The 16543-nt window shown below is 38.5% G+C and overlaps 1 protein-coding gene across 1 annotated transcript in view; it reads right to left on the bottom strand.

The window, feature by feature from the left end:
- Positions 1-16543, bottom strand: part of LOC133238290 (phospholipid-transporting ATPase ABCA3-like) — a 198709-nt gene that overhangs the window by 105538 nt on the left and 76628 nt on the right. The window contains exons 11-13 of the mRNA XM_061401221.1: positions 9892-9990; positions 7370-7523; positions 5393-5693 (exon numbers count right to left, since the gene is read on the bottom strand). Of these exons, the coding sequence (XP_061257205.1) occupies positions 5393-5693; positions 7370-7523; positions 9892-9990 (554 nt within the window). The remainder of the gene's footprint in view (positions 1-5392; positions 5694-7369; positions 7524-9891; positions 9991-16543) is intronic.

Here is a 16543-nt window from a genome sequence, read left to right as displayed (position 1 = left end):
ATGTCTGGCTCTAGGTTAGTGAGCCATCATTGTTATCCAGGTTATTAAGACCCCCCCCCCTTTTTTTTATAGTTCTTCTGTGTATTCTTTTCACTTCTTCTTAATCTCTTCTGCTTCTCTTAGGTCCTTGCCATTTCTGTCTTTTATTGTGTTCATCTTTGCATGAAGTGCTCCACTGATATCTCCAATTTACTTAAAGAGATCTCTAGTCCTTCCTATTCTATTGCTTTTCTCTATTTCTTTGCATTGTTCACTTAAGAAGGCTTTCTTATCTCTTCTTGCTATCCTCTGGAACCCTGCATTCAGTTGGGCATATCTTTCCTTTTCTCCTTTGCTTCACTTCTCTTCTATTCTCAGCTATTTGTAAGACCTCCTCAGACAACCATTGTGCCTTGCTGAATTTCTTTTCCTTGGTGGTGTCACCAGTTCCTGTATAGTGTTACAAACCTTCACCTATAGTTCTTAAGGTACTCTGTCTACCATTTCTAATTTGTTGAATATATTCATCATCTTCACTGTATAACCATAGGGATCTGATTTAGGTCATACCTGAATGGACTAGTGGTTTTCCCTACTTTCTTCAATTTAAGTCTGAATTTTTCAATAAGTAGCTGATGCTCTGAGCCACAGTCAGCTCCAGGTCTTGTTTTTGCTGACTGCATAGAGCTTCTCCGTCTTCAGCTGCAAAGAATATAATCAGTCTAATTTCAGTTTTGACCATCTGGTGATGTCTGTATGTAGAGTTGTCTCTTGTTTTGTTGAAAGAGAGTGCTTGCTATGACCAGTGCATTTCTCTTCACAAAACTCTGTCAGACTTTGCTCTACCTCATTTTGTATTCCAAGGCCAAACTTACCTGTTACTCCAGTTATCTCTTAACTTCTTCGTTTTGCATCCCAAACCCCTATGATGAAAAGGAATCCTTTTTGGTGTTAATTCTAGAGAGTCTTTTAGTTCTTCATAGAATCATTCAACTTTAGCTTCTTTGACATTAGTTGTTGGGGCATATATTTGGATTACTATAATATTGAATGGTTTGTCTTGGAAATGAAACCAAGATCATTCTGATGTCTTTGAGACTGCACCGAAGTACTGCATTTTGGACTCTTTTGTTGGCTATGAGGGCTCCTCCATTTCTTAGGGATTCTTGCCCACAATAGTAGATATAACAGTCAACTGAATTAAATTTACCCATTCACGCCCATTTAGGTTCACTGATTCCTAAGATGTTGATGTTCACTTTTGCCATCTCCTGCTTGACAACACCCAGTTTACCTTGATTCATGGACCTAACATCCCAGGTTCCTATGCAATATTATTCTTTGCAGTATTGAACTTTACTTTTAACACCAGATTTTAGCGATTACAGTTACTTTTTATTCTTTTGTCTTTCAAATCCTGTTAAAAAAAAAAAGGTATGATTATAAACCAAAATTGTAATAATATTGGTTTTTACTTTTATCCATGTATTTAGCTTTACTCTAGAATTTTTATTTTCATATGGCTTTGAGTTACTGTCCAGTGTCCTTTCATATCACTTTGAAGAAGAATCTTTAAATTTTCTTTTAGGGTAGATTTCATAATGAACTCCCTCAGTTTTTATCTCTGAATATCTCAATTTTTGAAGTGCAGTTTTACTAAATATAGACTTCTTGGTTGACCATTTTTTAAGCTTTCATTAAATATATCATCCCACTGCCTTCTGACCCGCAAGGGTTTAACTGAGAAAATTTCTGATAATCTCATTAAGGATCTCTTGTACATGATTGTTTTTCTCTTGTTGCTTTCAAGATTCTTTGTTTTTCAACAGTTTGATTATAATGTGTCTCACTGTGGATGTCTCTCTGGTTGTCCTACATGGAGTCCATTGAGCTGCTTGTATTAGCGTATCCAAGTCTTTTCTCAACTTTGGAAAATTTTCAGCTTTGCTTTTTCAAGTAAGTTCTCTATCCCTTTCTTTTTTGCCTCTAGGATTTTCAGAATGTGTAGCTTGGTTTGTTTTATATCGTATGATAATTTCATTAGATTCTGTTCAGTTTTCTCCTTTCCCCCCACCCTTTTTCTGCTCCTCAAACTCAAGAGCTTCAAATAGTATGTCTTCATATTTGCTGACTGTTCGTCTTCCTGCTCAAGTCTGTTGATGAATTCCTATGGTGAAGTTTTCAATTCAGTTTTGTATTTTTTAGCTTCAGAATTTTTGTTTGGTTCTTTTAAAAATTTGTCTTTGTTGATATTCTTACCATATAGGGCTTTCTTGACTTACTTCAGTATTTTGCTCATGTTTCTTTTAACTTAGTGAACATATTTCGGAGAAGGCAATGGCACCCCACTCCAGTACTTTTGCCTAGAAAAACTCACGGACGGAGGAGCCTGGTAGGCTGCAGTCCATGGGGTGGTGAAGAGTCGGACACGACTGAGCAACTTCACTTTCACTTTTCACTTTCATGCATTGGAGACGGAAATGGCAACCCACTCCAGTATTCTTGTCTGGAGAATACCAGGGAAGGGGAAGCCTGGTGGGCTGCCATCTATGGGGTCCCACAGAGTTGGACACGACTGAAGCGACTTATCAGCAGCAGCAGCAGTGAACATATTTAAGAGAGTTAAAGTCTTTGCCCCATAAATCGAAAGCTTGTGTTTCTTTAGAGTTGGTTGAATGGAGCATGTTTCTGTTTATTTGTATAGCATGTGATTTTTTTTTTTTTTTTTGACATCTGGGATTTGAAAAAAGTTGCTAGTCTTTGCAGATTGTATCTCAGCAGAGAGAGAATTTACTAATCTGTCTGACATAAAGGTTTAATTTTTCTCAGAACATTTCTGGGCATATGTATCCCCTGGGCCTATGTATATGTTTTTCCTTCATCTCTTCACTATATATGGCTGAGTAATACTCCATTGTGTATATGTACCACAGCTTTCTTATCCATTCATCTGCTGATGGACATCTAGGTTGCTTCCATGGGGCTATTATAAACAATACTGCAATGAACATTGGGGTACACGTGTCTCTTTCAATTCTGGTTTCCTCAGTGTGTATGCCCAGCAGTGGGATTGCTGGGTCATAAGGCAGTTCTATTTCCAGTTTTTTAAGGAATCTCCACACTGTTCCCCATAGTGACTGTACTAGTTTGCATTCCCACCAACAGTGTAAGAGTGTTTATTCCCTTTTCTCCACACCCTCTCCAGCATTTATTGTTTGTAGACTTTTGGATTGCAGCCATTCTCACTGGCGTGAAATGGTACCTCACTGCGGTTTTGATTTGCATTTCTCTGATAATGAGTGATGTTGAGCATCTTTTCATGTGTTTGTTAGCCATCTGTATGTCTTCTTTGGAGAAATGTCTGTTTAGTTCTTTGGCCCATTTTTTGATTGGGTCGTTTATTTTTCTGGTATTGAGCTGCAGGAGTTGCTTCTATATTTTTGAGATTAGTTCTTTGTCAGTTGCTTTGTTTGATATTATTTTCTCCGGTTCTGAAGGCTGTCTTTTCACCTCGCTTATAGTTTCCTTTGTTGTGCAGAAGCTTTTAATTTTAAATTAGGTCCAATTTGTTTATTTTTGCTTTTATTTCCAATATTCTGGGAGGTGGGTCATAGAGTATCCTGCTGTGATTTATGTCGGAGAGTGTTTTGCCTATGTTCTCCTCTAGGAGTTTTATAGTTTCTGGTCTTACGTTTAGATCTTTAATCCATTTTGAGTTTATTTTTGTGTATGTAGAACAAGAATTTGAGGCTTCTTAGCCTACTAATTTTCTCAAAGAGCTGCTCAAATAATTTTTAATTAAGACAACAGCAAGATGCTAGGGCTTCTCCAGTGGTTCAGGCAGTAAAGAATCTGCCTGCAGTATGGGAGACCTAGGTTCAATCCCTGGGTTGGGAAGATCCCCTGGAGAAGGGTATGGCAACCCACTTCAGTATTCTTGCCTGGAGAATCCCCATGGACAGAGGAGCATGGCAGGCTACAGTCCATGGGGTCACAAAGAGTTGGACATGACTGAGTGACTAACCACAGCACAGAAAGATGGTAAAAGGACTAACAAGAAGGTAGATTTAATTTGATTCTTATTAATATAATCTCTGAAATATAGTCTTTTAATTTTTGTATCAACAATATAATGTAGTGAAAAAGAACAACATTTTAAATCAGGTAAATTCATTTTCTCTCTCTCTTCCCTCTTCTCTTCTAAACAACTGTGTCATTTTTGATTAATAAGTGTTCATTTAGTCATCCAGTAATGGAGGAGAAAAAAATGTATGATTTACTGACAGGCTTTATGCCACCCAACCTATGATGTTTATCAACATACAATCAAGATAACGGTAGAATTAACCAACATCTCTGAATGCACTTTCACCTCTCACAATAGAACCTAAAAGATAAACCTGCTAAACTGCATAGGTTATATATTAACATGAAGTAACACTGTTAACCAGATAGCAGATGAAGGAAACACAAATGAATTACCTGGAAGGAAATGGTCAATCCTGTAAAAGGACAGACTTGCCTCTTACTGGGATGATCTAGTGTAGTGTGAGTTAATATTACAATCCCTTAAAATCTAATCCTTGCTCTAATACATACTAGATGCATGAAATGGAGTGGCTCACTTAACATCTCCAAACCTTAGTGTCCCCAACTTTAGCACATATTATTGTTATAGAAATAGACAATGCAAATACTTAGAAAAGTTCTTGCCAAAAGTATGTGTTCAGTACATATAATCAGTTACTATTACTACTTTACATGTAAATAAGTTTTGAGTAGCCTGCCCATAAAGCTTTCAGCCATACCTGTTTACCCATTTTTAGATATGGCCAATCTAGATACATACATTATGAGGAGTCTTTCAGGATTTAGGACCATCATACCACACTGTAAGACTGGTTTTATGTGGAATTCTGTGCTACATTTCACAAAAGAAAATATTCTGGTACTTGAGTCCATTCCTTAGAAGGTGAGGGCTTCCTTGACAGCTCAGTTGGTAAAGTATCTGCCTGCAATGCAGGAGACCTGGGTTTGATCCCTGGGTTGGGAAGACCCCCTGGAGAAGTGAAAGGCTATCCATTCCAGTATTCTGGCCTAGAGAATTCCATGGACTGTGTAGTCCATAGGGTCACAAAGAGTCGGACACAACTGAGCGACTCTCACTCACTTTCACTTGGAAGGTGTAGGAAATGGCTGGTAGATGACCCATACTCCAGCACTTCCATTAATAATTAACTTTTGTAGCCAATAATTTCAACTGATTGTTCTTGCATCTGATTTAGTTGTCTTTATGAGACTATCAGGAAAAAAAAATAGCAAGTAACTAAATATTCCAGTTAAGACCTTTTTTTGGAAGAACACAATCAGGTCTTTATCTACTAGCAGTCTTTTTTTTTGGAAAGAGGCTTACCTTTTACTTCGTGAAGTTTCTGTTTCTTAGCCTTTAGCAAGATCTCAAGATTTTTTACGAAATTCGTAGTAAACTCAGAATTTCCAGAAATTGAGAAGGGTACAATTGTTTGACCATATTGTTCCAGATCCATTTCTCTGTCAAGATCTTCTTCACCTATTGAAAGCTCCACATCGCTCATCAAAAAATAAAAAATACCTAGGAGTGCTAGTATCTGCAGCAAGATCAAATTCCAGTTGCGCCAAGAGAACATTGCTCTTTTCATGAACATGGCAAAGAACTGCTGACTGTAAAGAGTCCACTGACAAGACAGAAGGACAGAAGATGGCATTACAGCCTCACAATGGTCACAACATTTAATGAAATTCATTAATATTTTTAATCTTATGATAGAGGATGTATATAAGTTTATAAATATACCCTTGAACAGAAAGGACATAACCATAGTTCACTGACTAGGTGACAAACAAGACTTCTTATTTGTATATGTGTTGAATGCAAGGATTAATGCTTCCATCTAATTACACTGAAAACCTCAAAAGGATCACTAACACATTCATAGTGTCTCTGACCAGAGCAACATCACATCTATCTTTCTTAGCCAATATTAAATCGTAATATTTCCAAATTCTTAGCCAATGACCACCAGAGAAGTCCCATCGATCAGTATTTTCTGAATGAAACAACTAGCATTTAGATGTTGTCACTGACTGGAAATAAGGTAAAGTTAAGAAGGATTCTTTCTCACATTGTTTTCTGACTTTTAAAAGATGGGTTATTAGATATATTTCTAGGATGACAGAATATATTAATATAAGAATCAATTTTTCTACACTATTCTGCAAATCTTTCATTGTCTGCATCTTTATAAGAAGGGGGAAATAAGGAAGAGTGATATAGCAGAAATGTGCAAGCAGGGAGAAGAGGAAAATTATATTTTAAAGTATCCAATTCATGGCAAACATTCCAAAGGTCATATTTTACTTGGTGTTAACTCATTAAAATGTCTCACAGAGAATTAAATTAAAGCACAGATATGTTAAATAATTTGTTTAAAGTCAAATAACTAGTGAATAGAGCAGGAATTCCAGTTCTCTCTGGTTCAGAATTCCACGCGCTAGTTGTACAATATTAACTCTGGTTCACAACTGTCTCATCAGCCCCTTCAGTGAAAGTATGCTTATGGGCAACTCTGAGAAATATATCTTCCATATCAGAATCCCTCGTGTTTTGGGGGAACACTATAGAGAGTATTTAGTTAAGAGAACAGGGAAAGAAATGCTTGTCAGTCCAATAAAATTTCCCATGGTAATGAAGAAAGATACTGAATTGGAAGTAAATAGTTCACTGCTGCTGCTGCTGCTAAGTCGCTTCAGTCGTGTCCGACTCTCTGTGCGACCCCATAGACGGCAGCCTACCAGGCTTCCCCGTCCCTGGGATTCTCCAGGCAAGAACACTGGAGTGGGTTGCCATCTCCTTCTTCAATGCATGAAAGTGAAAAGTGAAAGTAAAGTCGCTCAGTCGTGTCCGACTCTTCACCACCCCATGGACTGCAGCCTACCAGGCTCCTCCGTCCATGGGATTTTCCAGGCAAGAGTGCTGGAGTGGGGTGCCGTTGCCTTCTCCGAAATAGTTCACTAGGAAATATCAATTCATTTCAGTTCATAAATTTAAATAGTTTTATGTACATGAATAGTGATAAGTTTTATAAGAAACTTTCTCAACTCTGAGTGGACTAACAATTCAAAACTGTGATAAGTGACTCTGAAGAATAATGGGAAGAGTAAAAATCTAATTCCTACTATCATATTTTACTTTTGAATTAAAAAACTGAACTGATTTACATACTACTCCTTACCTCAATTTCTTTGGCTAAGAACTCAAACTCTACTTTTAATTCAATATTAAAATGAAATATTATAATTTGTATTCCATATAAATATATACAAATATTATATTCTTAGTGAAGTTGCTCACCCCAGTATTTAATGTAATATTAGAGCGCTCATTCAAGTTGGAGGAAGCATATGATCTCTCAAAATTTCTAGGGACATTCATATTCTGATTTGTGTCTTCACTTTCATCTTCATTTTTTAGGGTCTGCAAAATCTGATTATTCGATTGACTGACCCTACACACATAGAAAAAGAAAATTATTTTAACCAGAATGGTGGTTTCTAAATACATAGTTCATCATAAAATTTTCAAAAATTGAGTCAAAATTTTTAAAAAATCACTGGCTAGAAGTTGTTAACTCTGTAAAGACTGATATTAATAATATACAGCAGTTTTATTTTCATAATGCTTCTAAGCTTATTTCAGAAATATTAAACTAAAGAGGTTCTTTAGTTCTTCACTTTCTGCCATAAGGGTGGTGTCATCTGCATATCTGAGGTTATTGATAATTCTCCTGGAAATCTTGATTCCAGCTTGTGCTTCATCCAGCCCAGCATTTTGCATCATGTACTCTGCATATAAGTTATATAAGCAGAGTGACAATATACAGCCTTGATGTACTCCTTTCCCAATTTGGAACCAGCCTGTTTTTCCATGTCTTGTTTTTACTGTTGCTTGACTTGCATACTGGTTTCTCAGGAGACAGGTAAGGTCATCTGGTATTCCCATCTCTTTAAGAATTTTCCATAGTTTGTTGTGATCCACACAGTCAAAGGTTTTGGCATAGTCAATAAAGCAGAAGTAGATGTTTTTCTGGAACTCTCTTGTTTTTTCTATGATCCAATAGATGTTGGCAATTTGATCTCTGGTTCCTCTGCCTTTTGTAAACCCAGCTTGGACATCTGGAAGTTCATGGTTCACATACTGTTAAAGTCTGACTTGGAGAATTTTGAGCATTACTTTGCTAGCATGTGAGATGAGAACAATTGTGCGATAGTTTGAGCATTCTGTGGCATTGCCTTTCTTTTGGATTGGAATGAAAACTGACCTTTTCCAGTCCTGTGGCAACTGCTGAGTTTTCCAGATTTGCTGGCATATTGAGTGCAGCACTATAACACCACCATCTTTTAGGATTTTCCATCAATTCCACTAGCTTTGTTCGAGGTAATGCTTCCTAAGATCGACTTTACTTCACACTCCGGGATGTCTGACTCTAGGTGAGTGACCACACCAAAATGATTATTCAAGTCATTAAGACCTTTTTTGTATATTTACTGTATATTCTTGCCACCTCTTCTTAATTTGTTCTGCTTCTGTTTCTGTCTTTTATTGTGACCATTTTTGTATGAAAATTTCCCCTTGGTATCTCTAATTTTCTGAAGAGATCTCTAGTCGTTCCCATTCTATTGTTTTCCTCTCTTTCTTTGCGATGTTCACTTAGGAAGACTTTCTTATCTTTCCTTGCAATTCTTTGGAATACCACATTCAGTTAGGTGTCTTTCCCTTTCTCCTTTGTCTTTCATTTCTATTCTTTTCTCAGCTATTTATAAGCCCTCCTCAGAAAACCACTTTGTCTTCTTGCATTTCTTTTTCTTTGGGATGGTTTTGGTCACCTCCTCCTGTACAATGTCACAAACCTCCGTCCATTGTTCTTCAGGTACTCTGCCTACCAGATCTAATCCCTTAAATCTATTTGTCACCTTCACTGTAATCATAAGTGATTTGGTTTAGGTCATACCTGAATAGTCTTTGATTTTCCTTACTTTCTTCAATTTAAGCTTGAATTTTGCAATAATGATCTGATCCAGAGTCAGCTCCCAGTCTTATTTTTGCTGACTGTGTATAATTTCTCCATCTTATGCTGCAAGGTAGATAATCCATCTGATTTCAATATTAACCACCTAGTGATATCCACGTGTGGAGTCATCGCTTGTGTTGTTGGAAGAGAATGTTTGCTGTGACCAGTTTGTTCTTTTGGCGAAATTCTGTTAGCCTTTGCTCTTCTTCATTTTGTACTCCAAGGCCAAACTTGCCTGTTACTCCAGGTACTTCTTGACTTCCTGCTTTTACATTTCAGTCCCCTATGATAAAAAAATCCATGTGGTCATTTTCATTAGTTTTCTGTGATTGTGGTTTTCATTCGGGAAGCTATGAGATTGCAGTTCTTGCTTCTTCTGTCTTCTCTCTCTGCTCTAGGCCAGTACTAACAATTCTACACACAAAATACACAGACATTCAATTGTAATCCCAAAGTTTCTAATAATCTTATGAAATATTCCTCTGCCCTGGGTATTCAGTACCTGGATTTAGTTTTTTTGTGCAGTTTCATAGTCTCACTTTTTTGCACTGAGTATCCTGATTCCTAATTCTCTGAACTGATATTCTCACTCTAGTTCCATGAGTCACAGCAGCCTCAGCACATCAGGCGAGCAAGGTATATAAACTGATATGTTTGTGATTCATAGAAGATAACCATAGCTAACAATCCATTACTACTTCAATTATTCTAGCTCCACACATGATGGGTCTTGCTTTCAAAATGAAATCTGATTTTCAAGAAAAATTTTTTTTCTGCTCTCTTGCTCCCATGCATCATTACTTACCTAATGAAAACCTCTTCCATGGTAGTGATGGAGATACCAAAGCTAGCAATACCCAGCTCTTCCTGTCTGTCTTCCATTTCAGTAAATAGAGCTTTAAACCTAGGAGAAGAAGGAGAAGGAGCTAGTACTCGGAAGGTGATTTTAACATTGATATTTTTGTTACCTTCAACAGTGGGGGAAAATGTAGCTTATCCTTCACTGCAATGCTTATCATAGTTTCCATGGTTGGTGATAAATCAGGAATGTAGAATATTCCTGGAATATACATGTATGAAACTATCACCACCAAAGCCATAGACATACCCATCACCTCCCATAATTTCCTCCCATCCTTTTTATTATTTTTTATTTTTGTGGTAAAAATGCATAATCTGAGATATATCCTCTTAGTGTAAATATTCAGTTCAGTTCAGTTCAGTCACTCAGTCATGTCCAACTCTTCGCAACCCCATGAATTGCAGCATGCCAGGTCTCCCTGTCCATCACCAACTCCCAGAGTTCACCCAAACTTGTGTCCATCGAGTCGGTGATGCCATCCAGCCATCTCATCCTCTGTCATCCCCTTCTCCTCCTGCCCTCAATCCCTCCCAGCATCAGAATCTTTTCCAGTGAGTCAACTCTTCGCATGAGGTGGCCAAAGTACTAGAGTTTCAGCTTTAGCATCATTCCTTCCAAAGACATCCCAGGGTTGATCTCCTTCAGAATGGACTGGTTGGATCTCCTTGCAGTCCAAGGGACTCTCAAGAGTCTTCTCCAACACCACAGTTCAAAAGCATCAATTCTTTGGCACTCAGCTTTCTTCACAGTCCAACTCTCACATCCATACATGACCACTGGAAAAACCATAGCCTTGACTAGATGGACCTTTGTTGGCAAAGTAATGTCTCTGCTTTTGAATATGCTATCTAGGTTTGTCATAACTTTCCTTCCAAGGAGTAAACATCTTTTAATTTCATGGCTGCAATCACCATCTGCAGTGATTTTGGAGCCCCCAAAATAGTCTGACACTGTTTCCAGTGTTTCCCCATCTATCTCCCATGAAGTGATGGGACCAGATGCCATGATCTTAGTTTTCTGAATGTTGAGCTTTAAGCCAACGTTTTCACTCTCCTCTTTCACTTTCATCAAGAGGCTTTTGAGTTCCTCTTCACTTTCTGCCATAAGGGTGATGTCATCTGCATATCTGAAGTTATTGATATTTCTCCTGGCAATCTTGATTCCAGCTTGTGCTTCTTCCAGGCCAGCATTTCTCATGATGTACTCTGCACATAAGTTACATAAGCAGGGTGACAATATACAGCCTTGACGAACTCCTTTTCCTATTTGGAACCAGTCTGTTGTTCCATGTCCAGTTCTAACTGTTGCTTCCTGACTTGCATACAGATTTCTCAAGAGGCAGATCAGGTGGTCTGGTATTCCCATCTCTTTCAGAATTCTCCACAGTTTATTGTGATCCAGACAGTCAAAGGCTTTGGCATAGTCAATGAATATTAAGTATGCAATATTGTTATATGTAGGCACTATGCCATATAGTTGATCTCCAAAACTTATTTATCTTGCATAAACCAAAATTTTGGATAAACTGAATATCAACTCCCAGTTTTCTCCTCCTCCATTCATCAGCTCTGGCAACCACAATTCTACTCTCTGCTGCTATGAATTTGACCATTTTAGATTCCATGATACAAGTGAGATCATACAGTGTTTGATGTTGTGTGTCTGTTTTATATTAATTAGCATAATGTCCTCTAGGTCCATCCATTCATACTGTCACAAAAGATAGGATTTACTTCTTTTTTAAAGTTGAATTATATTCCATTGTATATACATTTATTTTCTCTTTATTCATTTGTAGGTGGACATTTAGGTTGTTTTCATAGCTTGCCTATTGTCAATAATGCTGCAATGAGCATGGGAGTACAGGTGTTCCTCTGAGATCCTGACTTCAATTCTTTTGAATAAGAGATTGAATAAGAGATTGCTGGATCATGTATGGTAGTTTTATTTTTCACTTTTTGAGAAATCTCCATGATTTTTTCCCACACAGCAAAATCTTAAGCGATACATAGTAAATGCAACTCTTGCTGCTGCTAAGTCACTTCAGTCGTGTCTGACTCTGTGTGACCCCATAGATGGCAGCCCACCAGGCTCCCCCATCCCTGGGATTCTCCATGCAGTAACACTGGGGTGGGTTGCCATTTCCTTCTCCAATGCATGAAAGTGAAGAGTGAAAATGAAGTCGCTCAGTCGTGTCCGACCCTCAGCAACCCCATGGACTGCAGCCTTCCATGCTCCTCCGTCCATGGGATTTTCCAGGCAAGAGTACTGGAGTGGGGTGCCATTACCTTGTCCCAAATGCAACTCTTAAAAGTAATTATATAGAGAAAGATTTGAGAACAGTTTTGTGGTCTTTGTACATTTGTTCACATAGATATAACAGCAGACTCAAGCCCCCATAAGTCTGAGGAAGAAAACAAAAATATATAATGACTCAGTCAAGCATTATTATTAGCATTATCCTTTTTATGATTTAAAATATAGTAAATTAAAATATTTGAAGCTCCAATATTTTGACTACTTGATGTGAAGTGCCAACTCATTGGAAAAGACCCTGATGGTGGGAAAGATTGAAGGCAAAAGGAGAAGGGGGAAGCAGAGGATGGGATGGTTATATAACATCACTAAGTCAATGGACATGAATTTGAGCAAACTCCAGGAAATAGTGCAGGACAGAGGAGGTTGGTGTGCTACAGTCCGTGGGGTCTCAGAGTGAGACACAACTTAGCAACTGAACAACAACAACAAAATTCAATTGAGATATTGAAATGGCAGGGTAGGAGGATGTGGCAGTCACATTCCCCCACAAACACATCAAAAATATACATACAGGTGAAACAACTCTCAAAAAAATTAACTAGAAACTGGCAGAACTCCAGTCAAACAATGCTTGCAACCAAAGCTGCAAGAAAGATCTCCACGTAACCAGGTAGGATGGAAAAAAGGCATTAAGTCAGGGTCTTTGCCCCTTGGAGCAATCTGTAAGGAGAAAATCGACACAGCCAGACAGACCCTTTCCCTGAGGAGTAAAGAGTCTGGGAATATCAGTCCTGTGGAGGAAATGGGGCCCCTTACCAGCTGGGCAAACTGCTAAGAGAGATAGATGGGCTAGAGATGCCTAGCTCCCTACGAGTGTAAACATGTTGGCTCGCTGACAATCAAGGCAGAAATAGCCTTGCACTGGAGGCTGCTGCCTCATTGCACTTTACAATTTGAAGGGAGAAACAACTGACCCTGCTCACTCCACACCACAGCCTTGTTCAAGTTCTGGGTGGAGACCCAGTCTAGCTCTGCAGAAACTAACCAGAGTGCTTGGGATGTGAAACAGGCCAAGCTGTGGAGGCCTTTGTCAGCAGATGTGGCAACGGGGGATATTGTCAATGTGCATAGAGGGCAGTATCACAGGAGCTTGCAGTGATAAGTGCTAAAACTCAGGCAGACAGGCCCTGGGAGAGGAACTAATATAGTCTGCAGAGACAGCCCAGAAAGCCTGGGGGTGTGAATCAAGTGAAATGGCAACAAACATTGCCATTGCCTAGGAGTACATAGTAGTTTGTCTCCCAGTGAGGGCACTCCAGTTCAGCTTAGCATGAGACATGGTGCAGAGAGGTCCTGAGAAAAGTATGCTGCAGAGGCAGTCCAGATCAGGTGAAAGCACAGCCACCTCAACTCATACAGCCACAATGTCCCAATACCCAGTCACAGCCTTGTATTAAATCTGAGATGAACACAACAGAGGAATGGATAGGTATCATATAGAGCCTCTGTGATCTCATGGGCCTCACATGCTTCAACAAGCACCTTATTTAGGGCAGAGCTCACACTCAGTGAAGCCATATCAAACCTGACCCTCAGGACTTCAAATACAACAACCGAGGGGCAGACTCTGCCCCTGATAGGGTAGCAATAGCCACAGAGCAAAGAGGAAACCCCACCTTACATCTTGCATAGACTTTAAATCTCCCAACACCAACCACACCCCATATCAAGGAGATAAATGCCAGCACACTGGGCTCAGTATACATACCAAAACCAGTACTAACACAAAAATATTGGACACACACAGTTTGCACAAGTATACTCCCATATAAGAACAACCCTTGGAGTTCAAAGTGTGCTGTATGCACTTTACTCAGTTGTTTCAGTCGTATCCAGCTCTTTGTGACCCCATGGATCATAGCCCACCTGACTCCTCTGTCTATGGGATTTTCCTGGCAAGAATACCTCAAGTTCACAGTAGGTAACTGTTTCTTATAAATCCATAGAGATGAGAAAGTCAAATAAAATAAAGTCAGAGGAACTACTCCCAATTAAAAAGAAAATGAGAAATACCCTGAAAGAACAAATAATGCAACAGTGTTCACCAGTCAACTAAAACCAAAAAGAAGTAATAAAAATTCTAACCAAATTAAGAAAAACTATTGATACAAATGCAGATCACTATAAAAAAGAACTGGAAAATATAAAGGTGAACCAATCAAAAATAGACAATTCAACTGCTTAAATAAAAACCAATGTAGAAGCAATGAATATTCACAAAACAACACAGAAGAATGAATACATGATTCAGGAGAGACAATGATTGAAGTCACCAATCAGAGCAGAAGACAGACTAATAAAAAATGTTAAAGCAACATATAATATCTATGGGATAATAAAAATTATGCCAGCCTGTGCATAATAGGCATTCCAGAAGAAGAAAAGAGAGACATGGGTACTAAAAATGTACTTGAAGAAATTATGGCTAAAAACTTCTCAAACCTAAATAAGAAAACAGACATCCAGGTACAGGAAGCACAGGGTTGCAAAAAGATGAACCCCAAAAGACTCACATTGAGACATATCATATTTAAAATGGCAAAAGCAAAAGATAAGGAGAAAATTCTAAAGGCAGCAAGAGAAAATTAAGAATCATCTACAAGGGAGACTCCATGAAGCTCTTGGTTGATATTTTTACAGAAACTTTGCAGACCAGAAGGGAGTGGCATGATATAATCAAAGACCTGAAATAGAAAACCCTGCAACTTAAGATACCCCAAAAGATTATCATTTAGAATAGAAGAAAAGATAAAAAATTCCTTCAGTTCAGTTGCTCAGTCGTGTCCAACTCTTTGCGACCCCATGAACTGCAGCACGCCAGGCCTCCCTGTCCATCACCAACTCCCGGAATTCACTCAAACTCACGTCCATCGAGTCGGTGATGCCATCCAGCCATCTCATCCTCTGTTGTCTCCTTCTCCTCCTGCCCCCAATCCCTCCCAGCATCAGAGTCTTTCCCAATGAGTCAACTCTTTACATGAGGTGGCCAAAGTACTGGAGTTTCAGCTTTAGCATCATTCCTTCCAAAGACATCCCAGGGCTGATCTCCTTCAGAATGGACTGGTTGGATCTCCTTGCAGTCCAAGGGACTCTCAAGAGTCTTCTCCAACACCACAGTTCAAAAGCATCAGTTCTTTGGTGCTCAGCTTTCTTCACAGTCCAACTCTCACATCCATACATGACCACTGAAAAAACCATAGCCTTGACTAGACGGACCTTTGTTGGCAAAGTAATGTCTCTGCTTTTGAATATGCTATCTAGGTTTGTCATAACTTTCCTTCCAAGGAATAAGCGTCTTTTAATTTCATGGCTGCAATTACCATCTGCCATGATTTTGGAGCCCCCAGAAATAAAGTATGCCACTGTTACCACTGTTTCCCCATCTATTTCCCATGAAGTGATGGGACCAGATGCCATGATCTTAGTTTTCTGAATGTTGAGCTTTAAGCCAACTTTCTGACTCTCCTCTTTCACTTTCATCAAGAGGCTTTTTAGTTCCTCTTCACAATCAGAAACTAAGAGAATTCAGCAATACTAAACATACAATAAAAGAAATATTGAAAAGTCTTCTGTAAATAAAGATAAACAAGAATCTACAGGAAAAAACAATCACAATAATAAAGGCAAACAAATAAAAAGAATGAAGATTACTAAAGTAAACCAAAGTATAGATGAAAAAATAAAGAAAATTCCAAAAATTTTAAACGAATTATAACTACAATTAGCAATAAAAAGACAAACATGAAAATAGGACATAAATGATAAAATCTGGAGGAGGGGAGTAGAAAAACATGTATCTTTTAGAATGCATTTTATTTTGAATGACAGTTTAAAGCAAGTAGATACAATTGTAGATCAACATACTTGATTTTCATGGTAACCACAAATCGATGATATACATTAGATTCACAAAAACCAAAAAGAAAAGAACTCAATCATATTACAGAAGAAAATTATCATATAGAGCCTCTGTGATCTCATGGGCCTCACATGCTTCAACAAGCACCTTATTTAGGGCAGAGCTCACACTCAGTGAAGCCATATCAAACCTGACCCTCAGGACTTCAAATACAACAACCGAGGGGCAGACTCTGCCCCTGATAGGGTAGCAATAGCCACAGAGCAAAGAGGAAACCCCACCTTACATCTTGCATAGACTTTAAATCTCCCAACACCAACCACACCCCATATCAAGGAGATAAATGCCAGCACACTGGGCTCAGTATACATACCAAAACCAAAAACAAAAAGAAGACAATATGAACAAAGAAAAACT

The sequence above is a fragment of the Bos javanicus genome, chromosome 25 (genome assembly GCF_032452875.1).
Source record: "Bos javanicus breed banteng chromosome 25, ARS-OSU_banteng_1.0, whole genome shotgun sequence".
NCBI classification, from domain to species: domain Eukaryota; kingdom Metazoa; phylum Chordata; class Mammalia; order Artiodactyla; family Bovidae; genus Bos; species Bos javanicus.
The sequence above is the reverse complement of the archived record's forward strand: the minus strand, read 5'-3'. Positions and strand labels throughout refer to the sequence as shown.